Here is a 23,538-nt window from a genome sequence, read left to right as displayed (position 1 = left end):
GCAGGAAGGAATGGCACCAGGCCCCTGGGACCCACCCCTGGCATGCATGGGGTAGGAGAGGGTGGCTCTGGCCCCCAGGAGCTAATCCCAGTGTGCAGGGGACAGGGCTGGGACCCCCCCAACTCAATCTTGGCACGCAAGGAAAAGAATAGGGCCCCTGGGACCCTATCCTGATAGGATAAGGCAGTGTCAGATACCCAGGAAGGTGGGACAGTGCAGTGACTGGCTCCTGGGACCCAATCCTGATGTGCAGGGGGCACGAATGCGTGGCGCTGGGTACCAAGGCCCAATCAGGCCTGCAGACAAACCTGCACGACTCATCTGGCCTGCAGGGCCAAAAGATTGAGTACCACTGGCATAGAGCTATAACTAGGCAAGTTGATACAGTTGTCAGTGATGATGGAAAAGAGGACTTTCTGGTAAACATTAGTGGAAATATTCCAGTAAACATTCGTGTACTGTATTCAGAGCAAATTTAGTTGATATATATCCGTGCCATGTAACGATGATGAAATGCCCCAGCTGTGCTTACCACTGCAGTTGACAATCCCACTTGTAACTAAGCCTCGCTTACAGTAGATCACAGCCCACTTTTTTGTTCCTAGACAAAAAGATCATACACAGCTAAAAATTAAAAGAAAGAACTCCTAGATGTTCTACTGTAACACACCATGTGACGATGTCCCAGTGCTGTATGTGCCCACATACATTTTTCTAAAAAATTATTAACAGAAAATCAATCAGCTCAGCTATTTCATTGCATATTTAATAATAATGTCAAACTGGAAAAGAAACATTTTTAAAGGCATGATACACTTCAAGATTCTAAATAAAATTAGCTCTATATAAAGATATCTGTCATTAATGGCACTTCACTATTCTCTACAACATTTATGCTGGAGCTAAATATAAACTTGTATGAATTATTCTTATTTCTTATTATTTTATTCCAATTCTATACTTACTTCTTGGCAGGTCCATTTAAGCTCTAATGTACCCACCATGCCCACCCCCCCCAAGCAGCTGAGCATTTGAGCATCCCATTTGAGCATCCAGTAAATGGCCAGATTTTCATCAAAAGAGCTCAGCACTCAAAATTTCCTGTTCTTACTGAATACTCCTAAACTTGTGAAGTAATTTCAGTGAACGTGATAGCAGAGTTTGGGTGCTGTGCATGCTTAAAATCTGGATTCTTCATTTATGTGCTTAAATGGGAACTGGAAGAGGTCTGAATATTTGGCTATGGTTGTGGTTGCCGAGTAGTTTTGAAGATCTAGCCAGAGAAGTTTAAAAGCAAGGTGCTGGCCAACTCTTGTCCATTGAGGTTAATCTTATCCTAGCTCCTGGGAAATGGGGAGCAGGTTCAGAGGAAAAATTAAAACAAAACAAAAACAAACAATGTTGGTTCAGTTTTTAAAAGGTTAAGAGAATGATGAAGGCAGTTGGCTAGCTTAACACTGATCCTTGCTAAATGGCTAATAGAGGACTAATTACAAAATATCAAATCTGGTGGATCAGTTGATCTATCTTAAAAAGATATATGGCCTTCAATTTTGTAATGTTTGAACACCTCACCGTACAGAAGTGATGAAAAGAGTTGTTGTCCCTAATTCACATATGGTGTACCAAGGTAGAGAGACTTCCTAAGGTTATACAGAAAGCCTGTATCTAAATTAGATGTTAAACTGCAGGGTCCCAGTCCAGTGCCATGTTCATTAAATCATCCTTTTTTCCAGTACGTATTGACATGACGCATGTAAGGTGAGAAAGCAGTGCAGAGTAAGCTAGTATGTGAACTTAGTGCAGGTTAGCTACCTTGCTTTAATGCCCCATGTGTATAGTCTTTTCCTGTATTGAAGACACTGAAAAATGAACACATACCCTGGGATTAGGAATGGATAGGCATGCAGCTATCCTGGGGTAGATAACAGCAAATGGCTATTATTGGGTTTTGCCAGTGGGTGTGGAGAGAAAGCAGTAGTCTATTTGCCTTGTTCAAATGGCCACATGAGGACAGAGATGGAGATTATAACACCTAAACAGCTAACTGCTGTAATTTGTACCGGTAGAGTTGGGTAGGGTACAGTACACAGGTATAGTAATTTTCCATTGGATTGGGTTTGTGTGAGGTAAGGGCATGCACACAGATAGGCGTTTACTGCAGAGTAGCTGACGGCAAATTCACACACTAGCTTATCTAGCCAGCTTCTGGTTGTTTAGCGTACCTTCCTGTGAAGATCCCGTTATGGGATCCTGGTTGAAGTAGGATTCTTTCTCTGCATCTCTAAACATGTAGATTGGCCTTTTTTTTCTCCCTGAGAAGTGTTGCGACTATGCAAATCAGACTTATGCATGCTATATTACAACCGGGGGTTCTGTTCCAGATCACCTTGTGGAACTTCTTGGACCCTCTTGCTCTCATGCTTTCCACTTCACTGTCCTGTAGGTTAATGAACATTTTTGATAACAAGCAGGAGCAGTTTTACCTGTTTATAGGTACAGCATAAGAGAGAAGAGCAGATGTGGGAATATATGCAATTTGACCAGAACACTCAGAAAGCATATTTTTCTCTATTGGGCAAAAGGGGGCTTAATTTTACAAGGGGCTGGATGCACTGGCACTGATCCAGCAGAGCACTTAAGCACCCACTGTATGCTTAAAGTTGAGCATGTGAATAATCCCATTCATTTAATTGGGACCACTTCTGCATGCATGTAAGTGTTTTACTGGATCTGAGCCAGAGTGTTCAGAACACTGCTGGACCTATGGACGATCCTCTCGCCAACTGCAGCTATAGAGTTCAGTCTCCAAATTATGGAGGTGCTGGAACTCTTTAAGTGACTATTTTTAACGTACCAGAGAACAGCTGCATCGTTTTTGCACAGACTTTGCAAAACAACCTAACTGAGGCCAAGACCGAGCATAGAGCATTTCAGCCCCAACAGTTAATGTTTCTTGCAGTTACGAGTAAATGAAACGAGCAGGTATAATGGAAAAATGTTAAGGCCACCACTGTAAACTCTAATAATGCTCTGTCCATCATTCCATTAAATAAAACTCCTTACAGGTGTATGTCTTCATCCTTAAAAGAAGCTAGAAGCAGAACTTTCTCTCTGTACCTCTTACATAACAGGAGTCTGTATTTAATTACACAATCTCGCATTGTTTCTCAAATAGGGTGGTTGGAAGTCATTTAGAATCCTACATACAACTCTGCAGCATCTCATGCTACCTTTTTTCATTCTTATTTGCTACCACTAATTGTAATAGTCCTGTATATCTCAGTTGCCTGCTGGCCTGTCTCCGCAGCCCCAGAAGGAGCAACTTCACAGAGTCTGAATCTGTCCCTTGTCTTCAGAGCTCACTTTATTATTCAGACATAAAATGTGACTGTTCCTCTGATCAAAGCAAACTGTAGGAGGTCTTTCCTATTCCCTTGCCACAAGAGCCCACTTGCTTGCTCTGAGCTTTGCTCGGTATTTTCTAGGTGTTACTTTATTACTTCCTACCTGGGTTAGATACTTGAACAGCACAATTATAACACATACTAGAATCACACCTTTGTTTTGTGGTGTGGACAGTCCATAGCTACAGTCTCTATCTAAAGTTCATTCTAGTGTCTTCTGTATATTTTTAATCATTTATTCCCTGCCCATAATTTTTTTTCAAATGGCAGTAGAGGTTTTCCTTAGCTCAGTAGAAGGTGGGAGGCTGTTAGCTTGATTGCTATTAGTGTCATACCTAAGTGGCCTGTGCCAACTCATTTTTTCCTATTGCAGCTTTATATTTTGTATGTGGTTTGCTCTGTAAGTGTGGTTTATTTCACGCTTTTCACATAAATAGACTTTGGCATGCATGTAGCATAGCACACAAAACTACAACACAGTATACAGGTATTTAAGGAGAAAAGAAAAATATATTGTGTGTTATGTTGTAGGAGTAGTATGTAATCTTGTAATTGCAAATCTTCACATATCCACTAGAAGGTAGTGTTAAGATCATGTGTACAGCTTTTACTTAGGCTTTAGCTTCTGAAAATTTAAATACGATCCTCCTTTACTATGGCATTTTTAAAAAGAGGTTTCTTAGGCTTTTGAAAGGTAGAAGGTATGAATTTTAGGATTAGGATCAGTTTGTCAGACTCTATCAGAACATTCTTCATTGTCTAGTAAGGTACCGTTCACCTCTGAAGCCTGGGATCTGTTCAGAGCCACTCAACATTATAGAACAGAGCCTCTGCTCTAGCAGGGAAGATGTCAACACAGCTCTATACCTGCTCTGGATTTTCTCCGAACTGCTCTTCAGTAGATGGTCAGTAGCTACTCCATGGCCATTAGGGGAAAAAAGAGGAGTTAGCATGGCTAGGGTTGGAATAGGGGTCTGGGGAACCATTAACACTGAAACCATGTTCATATAGAAAATGTATGTGCCAACCACATGGAGTTTTTCCCTGCACACCTAACTTCTGCACATACATGCAAGCAGCCTTTCTCCCTCCAGTGGCATGAGAGAGCACTGGACTCAGTGAAGTCTGCAGATTCTGAGGAAGCAGCTCCTTCAGCATGTAAATAATTGGCTTTGCATGCATGTACTGTCTATAGTTGCATGCTATACAAGATGATCCAGAAAAAATGGCATGGGCCTAGCATGTAATTTTTGAAGGCTCATAACTAGGTCAAGTGAAAGATAGAGATACAGAGATATGCAGAGCTAGATCACATGAGTTGAGTTAAGCCTGTGATGATGTTGGGGGTTGGACATCCCTTCTAACTTGAATGACTAGGGTGAAATTGGGACACTGAAGCAAATTGAATTGGTTAACATGATTTCTCTCTCTCCTTCTCCAGACATGTCAAGTGTGCCAGATGATGCTGCCTAACCAGTGCAGTTACTGTGCTCATCAGAGAATCCATGCTCACAAGTCCCCTTACTGCTGCCCAGAGTGTGGGGCGGTGTGCCGATCAGCCTATTTCCAAACCCACGTCAAGGAGAACTGCCTCCATTACTCTCGCAAAGTTGGATTCAGGTTTGTACTGTTCAATTTCCCTCAGCTCTTAGGGGAGAAGACAGATTTTTGACTACCTGTGACAGAAAATTGGGCAGATTGTGTGGGTTTACAAGATCTTGAGTCAAAGACTGCATCAAAAGATTCTTTTTAACTAAAATGATAACGTAGAAATCTCTCCCTCCCACCACAGTTTGAGAAAGGGATAAAGCATATGTATTTGGCCTCATAATTGCCCAGACACTTCAACTTAAGGAAAGTTTCTGAACAGCGAAATGGATTCAAGCATGGTTTATAAACATTTAAAAAGAGAATGATGTTATTTTAAATCCAGAGTGCTATAAGGTGTTCCCAAGAGCAGAAACGATTTTGAATTCACTTAAATGAAGAGATGGGAGCCAATTTTTATGAACCTCAATTTGGTCTACCAAAATCATTAGTGAGTTTTGAAAATATTGGCCCTGAACACTAGGCAGAATAGATTTAAAGTTTTAGGCCTGTCACTCCTACACAGGCTTAAATTTCCCAACACCACTGAAGGAACATATGGTGCAATGAAATGTTTTAACAGTGAGCTGAATGCAATCCCCTGAATCTGATGGCATATCTCAAGGGCGGGCTGGAGGGCTGCTTAATGAGTTTTGGTGAGCTGTGGAGGGCCGCATGGTTAGCCCCGCCCCTTGACCGTTGCCCTGACCCCCTGGTCACCATATTGGGACCAGAAATTCCACCCCCTAACCCCTGACCTTTGCCACTGGAAGTCCCTTCCCTTACCGCCACTGCTGCCACCCCAGTACTCCTTTTGGGAGTGGGGGTTGCCATCTTAAAACCAGAAAAAAACCAAATCATACTCTAGAAGTCAAACACCTACTATGATATATTTTAATTTTATTACAAAAAATATTTTTGTCATGATTTGTGTTTGTGTACTGTATATAGAGGAGATTGCATAATAACTCAAAAATAGAGTCTTACTCTTGTATATTGTGTGTGGGGGAGCACCCCCACATAGTGCACAGTCCCTGCTGTCAGCAGCAGCAGCAGGCAGGGGTGCTCAGGGCGCTGCCCAGCTGTCACAGGCCAGTTGGGCACTGTGAGTGTATCAATTTTATCACAGCCCAACTGGGCTGTTTGATTCAGTTTCGGATCGAGGAGGCAAAGCTGGGAGTGGAATAAAGGCAAATTTATTACAGCTTACACACACAACAGTTAACGGAAAGATAAATGCGATAAGCAGATAAGGCAGTATAAAAGAGCTAATAGTAAATAATAATAACAGATAGATAGATCAATCTGTCACAGGCCAACTGGGCACTGCGAGGGTATTAGCCACACTGGGCTGTTCAAAACAACAAATAGACAGACATGGGTTGGCAACTTATCGATAGTCCTTCAATGCCAGGTGCGCGCCAAGTGATTCCAGCGAAGTCAGGCGTCCCTGATGATCATCGCTGTCAGAGGGATTACTGGGGAAGGTCCCTTGATCCGATCCTCACTCACACCGGGAGTCTGGGGTCCGGGCGTGGAACAGCAATGACTGTTCTGTTCCCTCCTTCCTGCTGGTTACCTGATGCGTGTGTTTTTTGTACCTAGTCTTATGTTAATCTGTTGGCCTCAGGGCCACTCATAATATTGCCCTATAGCAGATTGCTCCGCCTAAGTTCCAACCCCTTCTAGGCTTCATTTGAATATGCTTTCTTGGGATATGTTTTCTTGGAACATGTTGGGTGTGCCAGGCAGTTAGATCCAGTTTTTATCGCTAAGGCTGAACCCTGAGCAAAAAACCGTTAGGCCAGCCTAATCTCACAGCTACACTTTGCCTATGGGGCCCAGTCAGTTCCATGAACAGTTAATTTATCGTTTTGGTTAAACTTATGACAGACAAGTTACATTTGCAGTTTACAAACTTACAAGCTTATATGAACTAATATTACCTGTTTAGGCAAAATACCAAATGCCTCCAAGAAGCACACATTATTGCCTATTAATCCCTCTGGTTCTGGCTGTCACACCAGTGCAGGCGCTGGTGCCCAGTGGGGTGTGGCTCCAGTCAGTACGGGTAGGGGAGGAGCACAGCCTGCTGCCTATATCATGAAGGCTTTGTGTCACATGCCTGCAACTCCCGCATTTGCACTGGGGAAACCCCATGCTGGACTCTGCAGCGGACTGGAGTGGGGAAGGCAGCTGGCTCCAGTGCAGGGCTTCCCCTGGTGCAAGTGTGGGAGATTCAGGCACACAGCCGTGGAGCTCCCATGAGAGGCAGCTGGGCAGACTGCTCCTTGACCTCGCACACAGCGTTGGTTGAAGCCATGCCCCACTGGGTGCTAGCACCTGTGCTGGGCATGAGCACCCTGAGCACCCCCACCACTCCTGCTGCCAGCACCAGGGGCTGTGCACCATGTGGGAGAGTGTGGAGGGGGTCCCCACAACCCCCACCCTCCCTCACACGCACACCCTGCCCAGCCAAGTTCTGTGCTTATGCCACCGCCCTGGGCATGGGCTCTGCGCTGCTCATCACGCTTCCTCCCAGCTGCAGCTCCACTGCCCTGGCCCCAGCCCCTGCCCTTGCTGCTTCCCTACCTGCTGCCTGGAGCAAGCTGGACTCTGGGGAAGCCAAGCAGGTTCCCATGGGGGCGGCTACAGCAGGGGCAGCAGCAGACCCACCTGGAAGCCATGTGCTGGCGGGGCTGGGCCCTTCAGCCCACCAGGGTGGGAGCAAGATGCAATAGGGTATGTTGGGGGTTTGTATATGTGTGGATGCCTCGCTCACACCCTCCTGGGCAGAAGGGCTGGGCAGGGCACAATTCATTGGTGTGTGCCGTGGGCCAGATGAAAGTGCCTGACAGGCTAGATCTGGCCCACAGGCCATATTTTGCCTACTTCTGGCATATCTGTGTTGACCTGACATAGGTTAGAAAACCTATGGGTCAGCCCCAACTTAAGCTAGCTAACCAAACCACCCAACTGACATAGCACTGCCAAATCCCCAGTTTGCTTTCATGTCTGTGCAGAGAGTAGTTCATCTAGGAACCAAAAATACATCATATGTGACAGCTCAAAGGTCCCCCTCATTAGGAGACTTCTTAGGACCCTCCTTCTGAACGGTCCCTCCCCACTAGGAGACCAGCAGATTTCTGACTGATTTTTAGCCCCTTTGTTCTTCAGGAACACTGGAAATAATTTTACTCTGTAACATTTAGGGTCTCTAGCAAAATACGTGTTTTCTATGGCAAGATGGATTTAACTTCTGTGACAAGATCCATAAATTCTGCAGCACTCTTAAAATTCTACACAGCTAGCCAACGAATCTATAAAACAGATATTTTTTTATTGAGCTAACTGTAAAAATAAATAGCACATTCATTCCATTCTTCTATTGCTTGTTTTGGTATGCAGTTCAATTTATTTTACACTGTCCCCACACTCTTATTTTTCAGCAGCATGCCCTCTTCCCATTTTCAGAGTTAAGAACTTATTAAGATCAATGGGAGGCAGTTCTTACCCTCAGAGCTATTGTCTTGGGCTATCTGCAAATTCGGGCAGATACCATTCTACTGATTTCCCACAGACAACAATAGAAATTCTTGAAACCAGGAGGGCTAGGAACATTTTTTTACATTTAAGCTGAGATTCTAAACCATAGGTTTGTGCCAAAGGGTGAATTGCATTGCAAGTGTCATGGCCACAGAATCACAGAATGTACAGGGCACTGAGATACCATATTTCCTCAGTTCTAAGAGGATATTTATATTTTTAACTATTTAAAACGGTGCGGGGGAGCCCTTTGTCTTAGAATTGAGTACACGGACAATGTTGGGGGGAGGGCTGGACAGAGGGCTGCTGTGGCTTGGGCTCTACCCCCACCTGGGATTGGGGCCATAGTTGCAGCTGCTGCCTGTCTCCAGCCTCTGTACCCTGCCATCTCTCTCCTTTAACCTCTTTTCCCATTTCCACCCCTCACCATACAGCCTCTGCTCCCCACCTGCCTCTCTTCACGTTCCCTCCATCCCCATCCCCACTTACTTTTGCTCCCTGCACATTGCAGTCTAGAGCAATGAGTACGGCCCCAGCCCAGTCTATAGCAGCAGCATGCAGCCTGCACAGCTGCTGTAGGGGCTGTGCTCCATTCCCCAGGCTAGAATGGGGCAGAGACTGCCAGTGTGGAGCAAGGCAAGGAGACAGGCAGCAGGGAGCAAAGGCTGGGGTGAAAGAGGGAGCTAGAGGCTGGGGGGATGGGGAGCAGAGGCTTCAGGGTGGCAGGCACAAGTGGGGTTAAGCTGCTTGACCTCCCCACACTACCTGCTTCCCCACTGCCTGCCCCGCTGCAGTGGTGGGAGGGATGAGTTAAAGATAATTATAATAATAATTAGGTTTGATACATGGAAAATTATAACAAATTTATAAATCTTCCATGTATGGAATTTAATTATTGGGGAGTTGTCCTCAATTCATGATCATCTTAGATTTCAGTAAATGTAGTCATATGTTTCTTAAATTAGGTAAAAAGAAACAGTTGTTAGCATCTTTCATGCGACTGCAAACTTGAACAAATCTGGTTAACATGTCACACGTTACTTCACTCCTTCAGTTCTCCTTTTTAGCATTTTGGAATACTTTCAGTTCACAAGAGCAGTACAACTCTGCCTTCTGTCATAGGCCCTATTGTAATGCCTTTGTTTTGCATCATCAGGGACTCTTATATTCAAGGGTGAAGAGGTTTTACCATTCATCAGTATTTGTGTCAAAGGAGGATCTTCATAAAATGACAGCTACTTTCATAAATGGCAAGATTGTTATTTAAGTTCTCAGCTGCCTGAGATAGAAGGGCAGTGATGGAGTGAGCTGCATGAAATCGGGCACCACAGCTTTCATGTTGGTATAGAGCAGGGGCATCAAACTCACCTTTTGCTCTGGGCCAGATCTGGATCCTGGGGCTTTTTGTGGGCTGTATACATTCTGGGGCATGGAGTGGTTTGGTGGCTGCAGCTCAGGCTCCTGCCCTGTGCATGCAGTGGTGGCAGCAGCAGCAGCAACAGCCCCAGCTTCTGCTGCATGCCTCATGGTAGAGACCACTTCTGCTGCTGCCATGTGCCTTGTGCTATGACAGCAGTGTACATGGTGGTGACACCTCTGGTGACACCAGTGGCAGGCCATTGGCTGAGAAGGTAGGACCACTTTGGTGGTGACAGGCGAACTGGCGGAAGGTGGGGGGGTTGGGGAGGGGAGGGCATCTGAGGCTGTATCAGCCCTCGCTTGACCTAGTGCTACCAATTGCCATGTCAAGCAGGGACCAAGAGCCCCAGATTCTGCAGTGGGCCATTCACTGTGGCCCTACCCCCCAACTTTTGGTAGTCCACTGGTAGCCCAGTAGGCTGGATAGAGGGGTTCCATGCACCAGATCTGGCCTGTACACCACAAGTTTGACACCCCTGGTGTAAAGTGCTCCTGCTTCTCCCCCAGTTGGCAAGAATTCAGCTGTTAGTATTCCTGTTTCTCAGCTTGTGGCTGCCCATCCGTCAGTGGGAAGTACGGGAGCAAAGAAGAGAAGGCATCCTGGAGCTGTTGTGCTTCATCTGATCTGAGTTTTTTGTTTCACTGAACCAAAATTTAATCAGAATTCCCTTGCTGCCTGGTTTCCTGCCATTCCCTATCCCCAACATGGGAGCTGCCACAGTGCTCTATAGCCCCACACTGTAGATACCCCCGCTCCTTGGCTTTGGTACTTCTCAGCTAGAGGAGCCTCTGATTCCAAGTTTGTGTTTGGATTATAGTGAGGGACCTTCAACAGAACAACAGGATTTTGTGAAAGTGTAGCTGGCTAAAGGCAAAGAGGGACTTGTATTAAAGGCAAAGAGGGATCCTACTAGATCTGTCAGTGCCACTGCCTCTTCTTTGGTATTGGGAACTATAGCAAAGGATGGTTATTGTTATGTACTATTTCTATGGTAGCAGTGCCTGAGAACCCAAGTCTTAAACCAGGGCTGTGCTAGGCGCTCTGCACACCACACACATAACCCTCCCCACTTTCTGTCTCTAGTGAGCTTACATACAAAAGACAATAGATACAGAGCAACAGGAGCACAAGGAGACAAAAGACAGCTGTTCAGTGAGAAAAGCACTAGCTGTAGAAGCCAGCAGCCTGAGGGCTCTCATACACCAGCAGCCTTCCTGTTTTACTGGAAAGGAGCATATTTGACAGAACAAGAGATAGTTTCACAAGCTCCTGAGTGGGCTATTTTCATGAATTCAGGATGGGAAGGGACCTCTCCCATCATCAGTTGTAGTTCCCTGCTATCACAGGCAACCACATCCATAAAACAAGCAAGCTCAGTCTTCAAAGCATTTAGATTTGTTTTACTCCTCTGCTCTTATTGAGAAGCTGTTCCAGAACCTGACTGTTCTGAGGGTTAGAAACCCTCTCCTGATTTCCAGTCCAAATTTACTCATAGATACTTTATAACCACTTGCCACTGTGCTAACCTGAACTATCTTTTCCTTCCCTTTTGTTTACCACCCACTAAATTTATAGTAACCAGGCATATCCCTGTTCAGCATTAATTTTGCTGGACTAATAAATCCAAGCTCTTCTACCCTTTCCTCAAATAATAGACTCTCTTTTCCTGCTAATGCTAGTAGCCCTTCTCTGTACCTATTCGTTTGGGTTAATTTTTCTTAAATACTCCTGACCAGAATTAGACCTAGTATTTCAAATGAGGTCTTCTCAGTGCCTTCTGCCATCTCTTGGAAATACATTGACAGTTTTCCTGCAATCAGGTATTACACCCAAATCCTTCTTTTTCTCAGTTGTTTCCATGTGAGATCCCAGTTTAAGATTTGTTACTAGTCCCCCAGAACATGACCTTATGTTTTGTGCTGTGGAACTCCATCTCATTTCTGTTGGTCCAGTTTGCAAGGTCATCCAGTTCTTTCTGTATAATATCCTGCTTCCCCTCTGTACTAATGATACCTCTGAGTTTAGACACATGCAGATTTCATTAGTAGACTCCAGTTTTTGTGCCAAGGTCATTCATGAAAGTATTGTACAGGATTGATCCCATGACTGATCTTGACAACCCACTGCTGTCTCCCCTTTACTTAATACTTCCTCCACTTTACAGTTCCTCTACTAATCTCCATCTTCTCCAATTTAACTAATAATTTCTCATGTGACATTATATCAAATGCTTTACTGAAGTCTGGAAGATAAGATCTATTGCATTTCCTTTGTCTAGAAATTGCTTGTCGAGATCTCAAGTGAGTCAGCATAAGCTACCTTTGCTAAACATGTTGTATTTTATACTATTTTCCATTTTTCTGTGTGATTTTTAAGAATTCTTTCCTTCAAAATTTGTTCCAAAGTACTATGTACTACTGAGATTGAACTGTTGGACCTGTAGGGTTGTCCTTCTTTTTAGTCTTAAATGTGGTACTGCATCTGCTATTTTCTAGTGATATGGTACCATCTCTGATTAGATAGATTAACTGAAAGCACCTACTATCAGACCTGCAATTTTGTATATCAGTTCTTTCCACATCTTACCATGGGGGTTGACAGCAGGTCCCCAGCACCATCTCAATGTAACCTTTTTACCATCCTCCCCAAACATGAAGATCCTGTTTCATGAAAAGAGCAGCTATAATGTCAGAGATAGTTTCTGCAAGCAACAAAGCTACGAAATACACTGAGACACTATTAATTACCATTTGCCTACACAGAACATACTTCACAAACAACCTTAAGCCATAAACTTGTTTCCTAGAACAGGGAAACAGGTTGGGATGATGGACTACTTGGATGTTTTGTTTGTGAAGATAGGAACTGGGAACATCTCCAAATTACTGGAGGACTGGCGTCAAGCCTGTGACAGCATTTGTGTGTGCAGCATTTGTGCCAATGGTATGACTTGAGGTGAGGAGGAAAGGGCATGTGTTTGATAGATAGCTTAACTTTTCATCTCATTGTTTTTGAGGCTTTGGGCTAGCTGTTATAATGCATAAAGCAGCCTTGACTGATATACAATGTAATGTGCTTGTGTGTTTGGATAAGCGAAGAAGTAGTTTGGAAAAAAAATGAAGGACTGATTAAATTGAAACTGTCACTTGCCAGCAGTTGGCCTCTGAATGGGAATAGTATTTTTGAGCTCCCTTTAAACTGAATTGGAAGGAGAGGCCAAGTGGGGGAAATGCTAAAAGTATGGGGCATAATGGTCCCCGGTGTCCATTCCTTTAATTTCAAATGATAAGAAAGCCGTATGTCTACAGATGGGTAGGTTGAACCGCCCCTTGGAATCCTCTCTTCTCGTCCCAGCAGGCACTTGCCTGCCCATTCTCCATAAATCAATCCTCCCCATTGCGTCTTCGTTTGTGTTGCTTATCTCTAACCTGTTGCCATTTGTCTTCATAACTATGGTGCTATGTACACTGTTAGAGAGGCACTCTGACCAGGGACATATACCGAGGGGCTGTGACCTCCCAAGTGGAAATCATATTAATCTTCATTGTTGCTGTATCGCATTGTGTAGTTTGCAGGCATTGTGAACACCCTTTGGTTTTTCTTGGCATTTCAGTTTTCCAGATTTTTTTTTTTTTTGCCTATTGAAAAACTGTTTGGGATAATTTTTTCACAAATATATTAGATGCACTTTTTTCTGCCCTGAATCTCATATTGTTTCTTGCTCATGTTTTTAACCTCTTGATGCAAGATGGATATTAATTGATTACTGAGCAGTTGACCAATTGATCCCCAATCAAATTTATGTCTTTATTAAATGATGAGGAGACTGTTTATAGACAACCGAAATAGGCTTAGTTAACATAATATTAATAATATAGCTCTAACCCAATAGAGAGGAGCAGATACAAGACACATGTTTCTTAGAAAGCCTTCCTATTGTTTTCCTCTTGCCATTACAAAACACAGTAGTGGTGCATCAAGACCCCGTTTTCCCTTCTGAAAGCCTCTCTGGGAGGGGCTAACTTTTATAGGCGGGGGTGTTGCAAGATAAAAGTCTGGAAATTTTCAGAAACATCTTTGTTCCTGAGACCTTTGAGAACCAGCCAAAGCCAGTTTCTCAGTGATTCTTGCCAGATGTCAGGAAAGATTTAATGCTACAAGAAAGTCTGGTTTGTTAAAAAGAGAGTCTTCCTTATCTCTGATATGCACCTGACTCACCATTAACTGCAGCTCTTTAACCTGCATAGTGCCTGCCGGCCTACATATTTGCTCTCTCTTGCTCTTCACACTCGACATTTGCTCTCTCTTGCTCTTTACACTCGACATGCCCTACACCAGTAATGTTCAGTAGTTTATTAGCACCCAGGTACAGCAGTTCCTAAACTAAGGGGTGTGCCCCCTCCCTTCTCGTTATGAGTAGGGCAACAACCTTATTGAAAGTCAGTGGTAGCATTGCAGTTTTGAGCCAACTGGAAGAAGGGATTATTAGCTCAGGAGCAAGGTTACATGTGCAGAAAGATTGGGAATGGTCTTCCTTAAGAGTAGCAGCAAAGGTTTTTGGGAAAAGATTGGTTACATGAGCCTTGGCAGTGACAAATGTAGCAATACATAACCTACCTGTAAATAGAGTAATGGAATTCACTAAATTATATTAATATGCTTAAAACTAAATGGCAACATATGTGCAACTGGAATGGTTTATAAATAAGCATGCTGACACTCCCCAGGCTACTTTTCTGTCAGTGATGTTCGACATTCCCTAGCTTGTGTCTCATCTGTGAACTCCAATTATACACCGCTTACAGACTTTTTCAAATCATTAATAAATGCATTAGATGGGAGCTGAGCTAATACTGAATCCTGCGTTTTACAACTGTGTTTGCTTTTGGAAGCCACAGAGGAGCTGTGCCTTGTATTAGTCTTCTAATTCCAGTTCTTTTCCCTTGCCCTCCAGGTGTATCCACTGTGGAGTTGTCTTCACAACGCTTGCAATGCTGAAAGTGCACATTCATGAGAAACACTGCGAAGTCTTCCACAAGTGTTCTTTTTGTCCAATGGCCTTCAAGTCTGCAGACACCACTGCTGCTCACATCACTAGCCAGCACCCAACAGAGTCTCACAAGACTACTCAGTAAGTGCCATTACACACTGAGGCCTAAGGAAGTTGTGATATCCAAAAGCTTGCCTATGTGTATACCAGCCATACAGTTGGTCCAATATCACTCACAAGAATTCTTGCAGTTCGCATATCTTCTGGACCATCTGGGCAGTGTCACCCCACACTACCATTACATGTTGACTCACTGTGTTTGGCAAATGGCAAACAATCAGTGTCTGCCCCTGTCTGACTGGAACTTTCCCTTGCCTGCTGCAAGGACCCTTTCTTCCCTAGAAGGTCTGCCTTTACATATCCCTCATGAGGAGGAGGAGTTAAAACTACTGATGCTTTTGCTGCTAGTAGTGGCCTAGTTGCTATTAGATCCTGCTCCCCTGGCCCAAATTGGGGGTCTTCTAGACTGGAGAAAGGGCCCAGGAAGGGAGTGAACTGAGCTGTAGAAAGAAATCTAGTGTGGATGAGTGTATCATCTACTGAGAGGAGGCTGCACTGCAGCTGCCCCATCTTTCATTCCCAAGATAGGCAACAAGTTGTGCTAAGTGCAAATGCTGCAGAAAGAGACCGGAGAGATTTTCCTGTGTGCACCACTCTGTAACCTTCCCTCCAACCAGCACTGAAAGTGCATGTGTGTTGGGGGTGGGGGATTCTCTGAATATTTTTCTTCTGCTGATCTGTGCCTACCCTATCTACCTAGGCATGTAGATAAGGGGCTTAAAGGAACTTATGTTTTAGAAAGCTCAATTCTATGCCTGAGACATTCCATTTCTCTACCTAGTTCCTTCAAATGGTTCTGTGCTCTGTGTAGCATGTTGGGAGCATTGCCCAGGAATGTGGCTATGTATAGGTAATACATTGGAAGAACTCCATTTACTGGGAAGTAACTGCTGTTTTCAAGGCTAACTTAGTGAAATTTCTTGTAACCAGTGTCTTGCAATTTTGATTTGATTTGATTGCATTGTTCTAGGGTGATCTACAAATGCTCATGTGAGACCGTCTTCAACAAGAAGCGATTGTTGCAGGAGCACTTCCAGCAGAATGCCAACAAACTGTTGGTAGGAGTATTTAAGTGTCCACAGTGTCAGTTGGTGTATATGCAGAAACAGCAGTTAATGCAGCATGTCAAGGTAGGTGGTAGAAGTTGACTTAATGATAGCACAGAACCCTGCTTGCCTTGTGCATTTGTATGCAGCCCTGGCAGCAAAAGATGTGTTGGAGGTTTTGTTTCTTGCCAGGGGCAGCTGATGAAAAATAAAGTGGAACTACACAAGTTTCATAATGCTATAATAATAAATATTGTTTTATTACAAAAACATATTACCACGAAACAGATTTCTCTTCAGCTCTGGTGACATTTCCCAGGGAACAAGGGAGTGATCACCTCATCTGTAGTTTACTCAATTTTTTGACAAAAGCCATTTAAAAAAAAAACAACAGCCCTATAACATCGTGGGTTTTTGATTGGCAGCTGTTTGTATTGAGGGAAACAGAGTGCAAATATTTTCATTGCTGCATATATAACTGGAAGAGGAACACTGAGGGCAGAATGAAAACTGTGAAATATATTCCACTTAGAAACAGTTCTGCTCCTACTAGTATTTCTTATTTATTGTGATTATTTCCCTTGTACTTTATATTAAAATAAATATGTGCACAGAAACGGGGATTTGTTTCCTCAAATAGCGTATTCTCTTTAACAGTCTACACAGCCTCCAGACTGAAAAATGGTCCCTGCACTTACCTGGAATATGCATTTATTCTGACTTAATATAAACAGGACTTAAGTTCCTCATGCTGGCTTTGCTAGGATATTTCAGGGCTATGAATAACCTTGAAAATGAGGAGAGCTAATCAGTTTGGGGGTTGCTTGTACCACAGTGCTGTCCATGCTTATTAAGTACAGAGTCCTATGGGGCTGCGGTATTAGCAGCTGCAAAACTGACTGGCTTCTCTCATTTTCAAGGCTTCTAACAACAACCTTGAGTCAGATGCTTCCCTTTCACTCTTTCTGGAGCAGCAAAGCCAAGTACAATTAGTTACAAAGTAGATGCCTACAGTTCCACTTACTATGCAGTTTAACCAGGGTACAGTTAAGTTGCGAAGTAGACAGTGGGCTTAAAGATGTTCAAGTGGTTTATACATCCAGTCTGCAGAAAAAGGGAGTTTTGTTATACTGGAAGCAGCTGACAACATATTTTGTGAAACAATCACTTAATCTGGTATGCATATAAGTGGATGTCTTCTGTTGCATCTTGTTAATTTTGTAGTATTGGTATAGATTCCTTCCTAATCTGTACAGTAGGTAGAGTGGGGGAGGTGGTAGGGAGGGGAAGGGAGAAGGGAATTTAATTTTATTATTTTACCATTACAAGATCAAGGAAAAAAAATCCTTTTGTTTTCCCTTACAAATTTCAGGCTTTCTTTGAAAAACCTAAAGCAAACAATTTTATCAACTGCACACTGAAGATTTTTTTTCAATAAACTGAAGTTTTTTTACAAAAAAGATATTTTTTGACAAAAATTTCTGAGTCAGCACAAAGGTATTTCTGTCTCCAGAAGCTTTCACTGTATTTTTTAAATCTGCTCACAGCAGCCTTCTATTAGACTGGGAAACAGGAGATTTGATTACCCCCATTTTAGATACTTAAATAGGAATAATGGTGGTGTTCATAAAATTATTGTGCTACAGACTTTGGCTTTGATCTTCTTGCAACTGAATCCTAAGACCTGACCTGACATTGTTTTAAAAAATCATTCTAAATGTACACACCACTCATTCTATTGAGGGATCCTGTGAAGTCATATTGTCACTGACATCCCAGTACTCTCACAGCCACCATTTATAATGAACAGTCCTTTATAGCAATGGAAACCCTATTGCTTTTCAGGTAGCCTTCACCATGGGCAGATGTAGGATTTTGAGAAGTGGGTGCAAATGTTTTGATATTTCATACATGGCACAGCAAATTTTTGTCCAGTTAAAGAGAAACTGGATGCTTTACTAATATGCTAAAGGGTTGGCAGTATATTTTTCAGTTTAAGATCAAAGCAAAAATAAATATATCTTTTTGGATTGTGCTCTAATTTGCTAGATTTGCTAGATAAAGTTTAAAAAATGCAACAAACTAAGCAAAAAAATTATCAAAAGCTATTGTGTCATTAGTCCTGTAGTCACTATAGTTAAATGCGCATCACTTATTCAGATTCATAATACAAAAACTAGTCTTCTTGAGAGTCTTGATAGTGCTTCCAGTACTTCACTGTCAGTCATTTCTACACCTGTGTTAATATCACCCCCCATGAGTTAAGGTTTTTAGCTAGAGCTAAAAACATTCTGTAGGGCTGTGAAATAGATGAGAGATGTTACCAGGAATGGCTAAGAGACAGCAACATTGGGGGAAAAAAAGGATGGTTTGAATAGTAGAATATCAGGGCCATTAAAAAGGATAGAGGGTCATTAATACGGAGTGAAGAGAGATTAGCAGAAATCAAGGAGATGATATCGAGCTATGAAGTCAAGAGACTGTTGCAGCACTGCCTGAATGGAAGTACGTGCCTTTCCCACACAGCTGGTTTTAAAATGTTGCTATAGCAGGAATCAAAGGTGCAACTGCACCTCTCCCCTCCCCGCCACCTTTGATCCACCCCTAGTCTTCCCCGTTGTTTATGAAAGTTAAATTACGCTAAGAAATATGTACTTGCATCTTATATTTTGCTATTACTTTAGTGTGGAAATGTTAGCACATCTCAACGTGCAAAACCAGCAGTGCCCAAATGGAAGGTCATCTTGAACATTCCCGTATTTTCCAGTATAATAGATTGTGAAATTGTGAACAAAGCGTTCACTTACTTCTACTTTTATTTATAATAAAAGTGTACTGTCATAGGATTAATTTTGAAGTCATTTTTCCTTGTTCTAGTTTAGAGCCATGACTCAGAAGGCAAAGAATGAATAAACATTCAGTAGTTATGATTTGGCTTTCATTTGAAAATCTCAGAAACCTTTGTTTGGCACTGAGTTAGCACTTAAAGTGGCCCTTGGAGGTAGATAAATATTAATCTCCCCAGTTTTCAGTTGGAGAAATAGTAATGTCAAAAACTACAGCTGAGATTTTCAAAAGGGCACCCATCTCCCATTGGCTTCTTTAAAAATTCCAGCCCAGCTGACTTGTGTGTAGCAGAGCTTGCAAATACCACTCAAACTTCCACAGGTCTTTAGTTTTACACACTGGGGCATGTTTTGTCATTAATGGCTTTTCCAACCTTCAGAGAAACTTTAGAATTGAATTGACCAGGGTTTTTAGTTGTGTTAAACTGACATGAGTGAAAAACACACTGTTTTTGCCTATCAAAGCAGAGCCCCCTGAGATCAATATAGAAGCTGCATGGTCTGTTCCTGTGTTCAAGATAAGGTAATCTATTCTATAAAACAGACAGTTTTCTAGGAGAGGTGTTACTGCTGATCAGACAATGGGATCCATTTTGATGGAATTTTTCTGCGTTTGAGTTGTTGAAGCACAAGCTTGGGAGTTAAGAGATCTAGGTTCTGCTATTCACTCTACTGTCAAAGTTGCTTCACTTCTCTGCGTCTCAATTTCTTTCTATTAAAAGTGATCTGATGACAGGGACTTCCCTAACAGCTTGGTGGGGATTGATTTATTTATGCCTGTAAACTGCTTTGAGATCTTCAAACAGGGAGATGAATATAGACAGTATCTCCAAGGGTGCGGAGTTTGTCCATCATGCACACCATCTGAAACGAGCAAGAGGCTCGGTCTTCTCAAGTGAGGAGCAAGCCTGTTTTAGAGGTCATGTTTTGTGTCTTATTATGAAAACATAATGGAAAAATTCCTGTCTCCTTTCTTTATTACAGCCTTTACTCTTAATAATTCCTGGGAAAATTTAAGCATCTGAATTATCCCTCTGTGCATAGATACTATTACAGTCCCCATGGGGCTGTCTTTGGGACTTATTGGCAAGTGACCGTTTTACTTGGCCTTCTTTTTACCACAGCTTTTAAGCTGTAGGTTATTTTCTTTGTCCTCCATTTTGATTATGAAAGTAGTTTGTTTGCTGTTCTGGGACATTGGGTCCAATTGTGTTGTAATTCTATGGACCATCTTAGAAGCCTGGCAGCGTGCATCCAGCAGAGACTTGGTTTCTGCCCTTGGTTTGTTCAGTGTGCAAAGAGCATTACTGCATTTATTTTGAACTCTGAAAAGAGAAGTCTCTCCAGTTGTGGAGCTCCCAGCTATGGCAGCAAATTTTGTCCTTTAAACCACTGCGCTAAAGTATATTGAAATAAAATACTATATTTACCTAAATACAAGATGAGGTCGTCCCCCCCCCCTCCATTAGCATGGGGGAAAAGCAGCCCATTGTCTTCTAATCACATACAAGGAAATCTCGCTAAATACATTGACTGTCATTAAGCTGCTGCCAAAAGCAGCATGTGCTTAACCATGGAAACCACTTATAAAGTTGATTAAATATAGCCAACATATGACTATAAAACACATGGTCCATATTGGGCAAACATAGGAACCTACTACAAAAATAGATTCACACAGTCTATCCGAATAAGATTATGATAGTGCTCATTTAGTGCAGTTCCCCTCACCACTGACTCTTTTCCAAGTCATGGTGAGCCACTATATTGCATATGTTTTGACTTCCTCTTCACTCCCATAGCTAACCTGCATCTTTCTTTCCCATTTCCAATGTTCCTGTATTTTTCACCAGCCTTAAAGGCCTGGCAAACATTGAAACAGGGCCCCAAATAGTTCACCCAGAATCCTTCTGTCACACCCCCTCTTAGCCGGGCACATATGATTAGTGTAGTCCTGCCCTCCATGAGGTGAAGCTGCAGCAGGTTGCCCTGCACCTCATCTGCACATACATTTTTGGAGTGTCTCAGGACTCATGACAAGAACTCCTAGTTCCAGTCACAAGTGGAGTGCTAATTAGCATGTGGATCCTTTATGGGGAGTATCTGGAGTATACATACTTACTGAGCAGTGCTGGGGGTCACCATGGCTTGAAATGCCATTGATTCTGGCACTGTATGCTCATTGCTATAGCCAGGTTTAATTTCAAGGTTATTGTTTTACTTATCTGGCAGTGGAAATACCATGACCACCAAGGTGGTTTTCCTACTGGCTGGGGAAAACTACAAATGTGGCAGGGGGTAGTACCTTGGCCAAGGTAAGGGATAGTTAACCTTCTACTTTTACTTCTAGTGGGAAGATCTTGGCTATATGCTGACTTTATGGAAATGGGAGACTTCTCCCTAGCTTGCTTCTGTGGCCATACCGCTGAGGGCAAGTGAAACTCAGGGGCATCCGAACCCCATTGCCTCCAGGCTTGGGCCCGCACGTAGGATGCCTGCCAAAGGATTTGGAAATATCTGAAGCTCCAGGCTGGGATGGAGGATGCTTCCTGGCAGCAGAGCCACATATGGTTCTTGAATGACTTGCAGAGATTTGGAATTGATTTGGCTGATTTGACTTGGGATGCACAAAAAAAATCCTTAAAAAATGGTTACTGTTTTCAAATTGCTTCTTAGCCTCTTGTGGGATAATATCAAGTGTAGGGAGTATCTGAAGTCCTGGACCAAAGAGTCTGGGATGGAGGATGCTTGCCTGTAGTATCTAGGGACATCTGAACCCCAAGACCTCCAGGCTTGGGCCTGCATGTAGGATGCCTGCCAATGGATTTGGGAGTATCTGAAGGCCCAGAATGAGAGGTCTGGGATGGAGGTCATTTGCTGGGTGTAGCTCCATACATGGTATTTAGAATGAGTGAATTCCTGCTCAATTGATATGATTTTTGGAATGATTGATTTCTGCTCAGTTGATCTGATCTGGAACTGATTTGGCTAATATGATCTGGAACATGAAATATATTATAAAAAAGAAAAAAGGTTTTTATTTTCAAATTTGCTCCTCTCTATGTGCTCAGGGATAGCAGGATTTGACAGTAAGGACCGGGAAAGGGTTTGCCAGGGGAAAAAGGTGAGGGGAAGCAGAGAGCAAAAGGGTTGCCTGGCCTCCCAGATTTATTTTCCCTGCTTTAGCAGTGGGAAGGGTCAAATTCAAGGCAAACCTCTAATGATTAGACTCTATACCTGCAAAAATTATAAAAAAAATATATTTTTTTCCATATATAGAATCTAATGATTGGGAGGTTGTCTTATATTTGAGTAAGTATGGTAGCACCAGAGCCAAAAACCATGCTTCTGAAATACTGGAAATGTAAATTTCTCTTCCCTTTTCAACCAGTGATCCCAAACGCTCACTGAAAATGTTATGCCTATAACACCAAGGAAATGCCATTGTAATACAGACATTTTATGGTGGGAACCTTATATTTAAAAAAAAAAAATTTTTTGCCCATGAAAGCTTTCTGGCCTTTTCAAATATGTGTTGGGGGACGGTGTGGGGGAAGGGGAGGGAGAGGAGTGACATGTTGCTGTTGCTTGAATTATATTTGACAGCTGATGCTTGTTTTTATTATTCCAACTCAGAGTGTTCATGGAGTCCCCCAAAATCCCGAGGAGCTCTCTAACCTTCGACAGAAATCTGAGACAACATCCAGCAACCAAGTTCGTATACCACCAAAGGAACAGACAATAGCCAATGGTACTTCCCATGCCTCCTTGCCAAGGAAGGACACAAGAAGGCAACACAACCCAGAATCAAAGACCAAGTTGAGAAAAACTGGTTGGACTTGTAGGGAATGTTCACAGTGGATCCCTGATCGGGAAGCCTATGTGTCTCATATGAAGAAAAGCCATGGAAAGGTAAGCTCTAGATGGAATTGTCATGTTTCTTCCTTTTTTTATAAGCTTTAGCAGTAGAATCTAGTGATCATTAATAGTGTGGGCAAATAGCAATGCAGCAAGAATTCATGAGGTCTGTGAGGGAGTGCGAGTAAAGCCAGAAACAAGACACTTCATGACTGGTTGCAAACATGTTTGGTCTTGAAAAGGATGATTTATACTTTGGTATGTCACCCTCTCTGCTCCTTTCCCCACTACATCATGTCCAATTTCGTCTTCCATAGATTTTGGTAGGTGAAAAGAGAGCTTGCATCTCCTGAGCTCACTAGCCTGACAGCCTCATTGGGTGTGGTTCCAGACTTTTGTGATGACTGCTCTTGGATTAGGTTTGCAGTTTCCCTCAATAGCTGCCAGTAGTATTCACCTAGTATTGCAGTTTAGCTATAATGAAAGCAATTCTGCTGCACAGACCCACTCAATTTAGGACAGGCAGCAACCTGAGTCTACAAAGCTGTTTTGAATGTTAGTTAAGGTGGAGAATGACCTCTGTTCATTTACATGTTTAAAATAATGAAGGAAAATGCAATCCCTCTATGTTCTGTTGCAGTCTTGTACCTGGCATTGTCTGCTGCGGTGTGTGTAATGTTGAGGGATTTCATCATAATGAATGTGTGCAAGGCTCAGA

General features: G+C 42.8%; 1 protein-coding gene across 1 annotated transcript in view; it reads left to right on the top strand.

The window, feature by feature from the left end:
- The window catches only part of ZNF592 (zinc finger protein 592), a 72,084-nt gene that overhangs the window by 30,407 nt on the left and 18,139 nt on the right, over window positions 1–23,538 (top strand). Inside the window, exons 3-6 of the mRNA XM_006020256.3 lie at window positions 4,849–5,027; window positions 14,915–15,091; window positions 16,041–16,200; window positions 22,599–22,874. Of these exons, the coding sequence (XP_006020318.1) occupies window positions 4,849–5,027; window positions 14,915–15,091; window positions 16,041–16,200; window positions 22,599–22,874 (792 nt within the window). The remainder of the gene's footprint in view (window positions 1–4,848; window positions 5,028–14,914; window positions 15,092–16,040; window positions 16,201–22,598; window positions 22,875–23,538) is intronic.

Source organism: Alligator sinensis, unplaced genomic scaffold (assembly GCF_000455745.1).
Source record: "Alligator sinensis unplaced genomic scaffold, ASM45574v1 scaffold1097_1, whole genome shotgun sequence".
Lineage (NCBI taxonomy): Eukaryota > Metazoa > Chordata > Crocodylia > Alligatoridae > Alligator > Alligator sinensis.
This window is presented reverse-complemented; position numbering and strand designations above follow the sequence as displayed.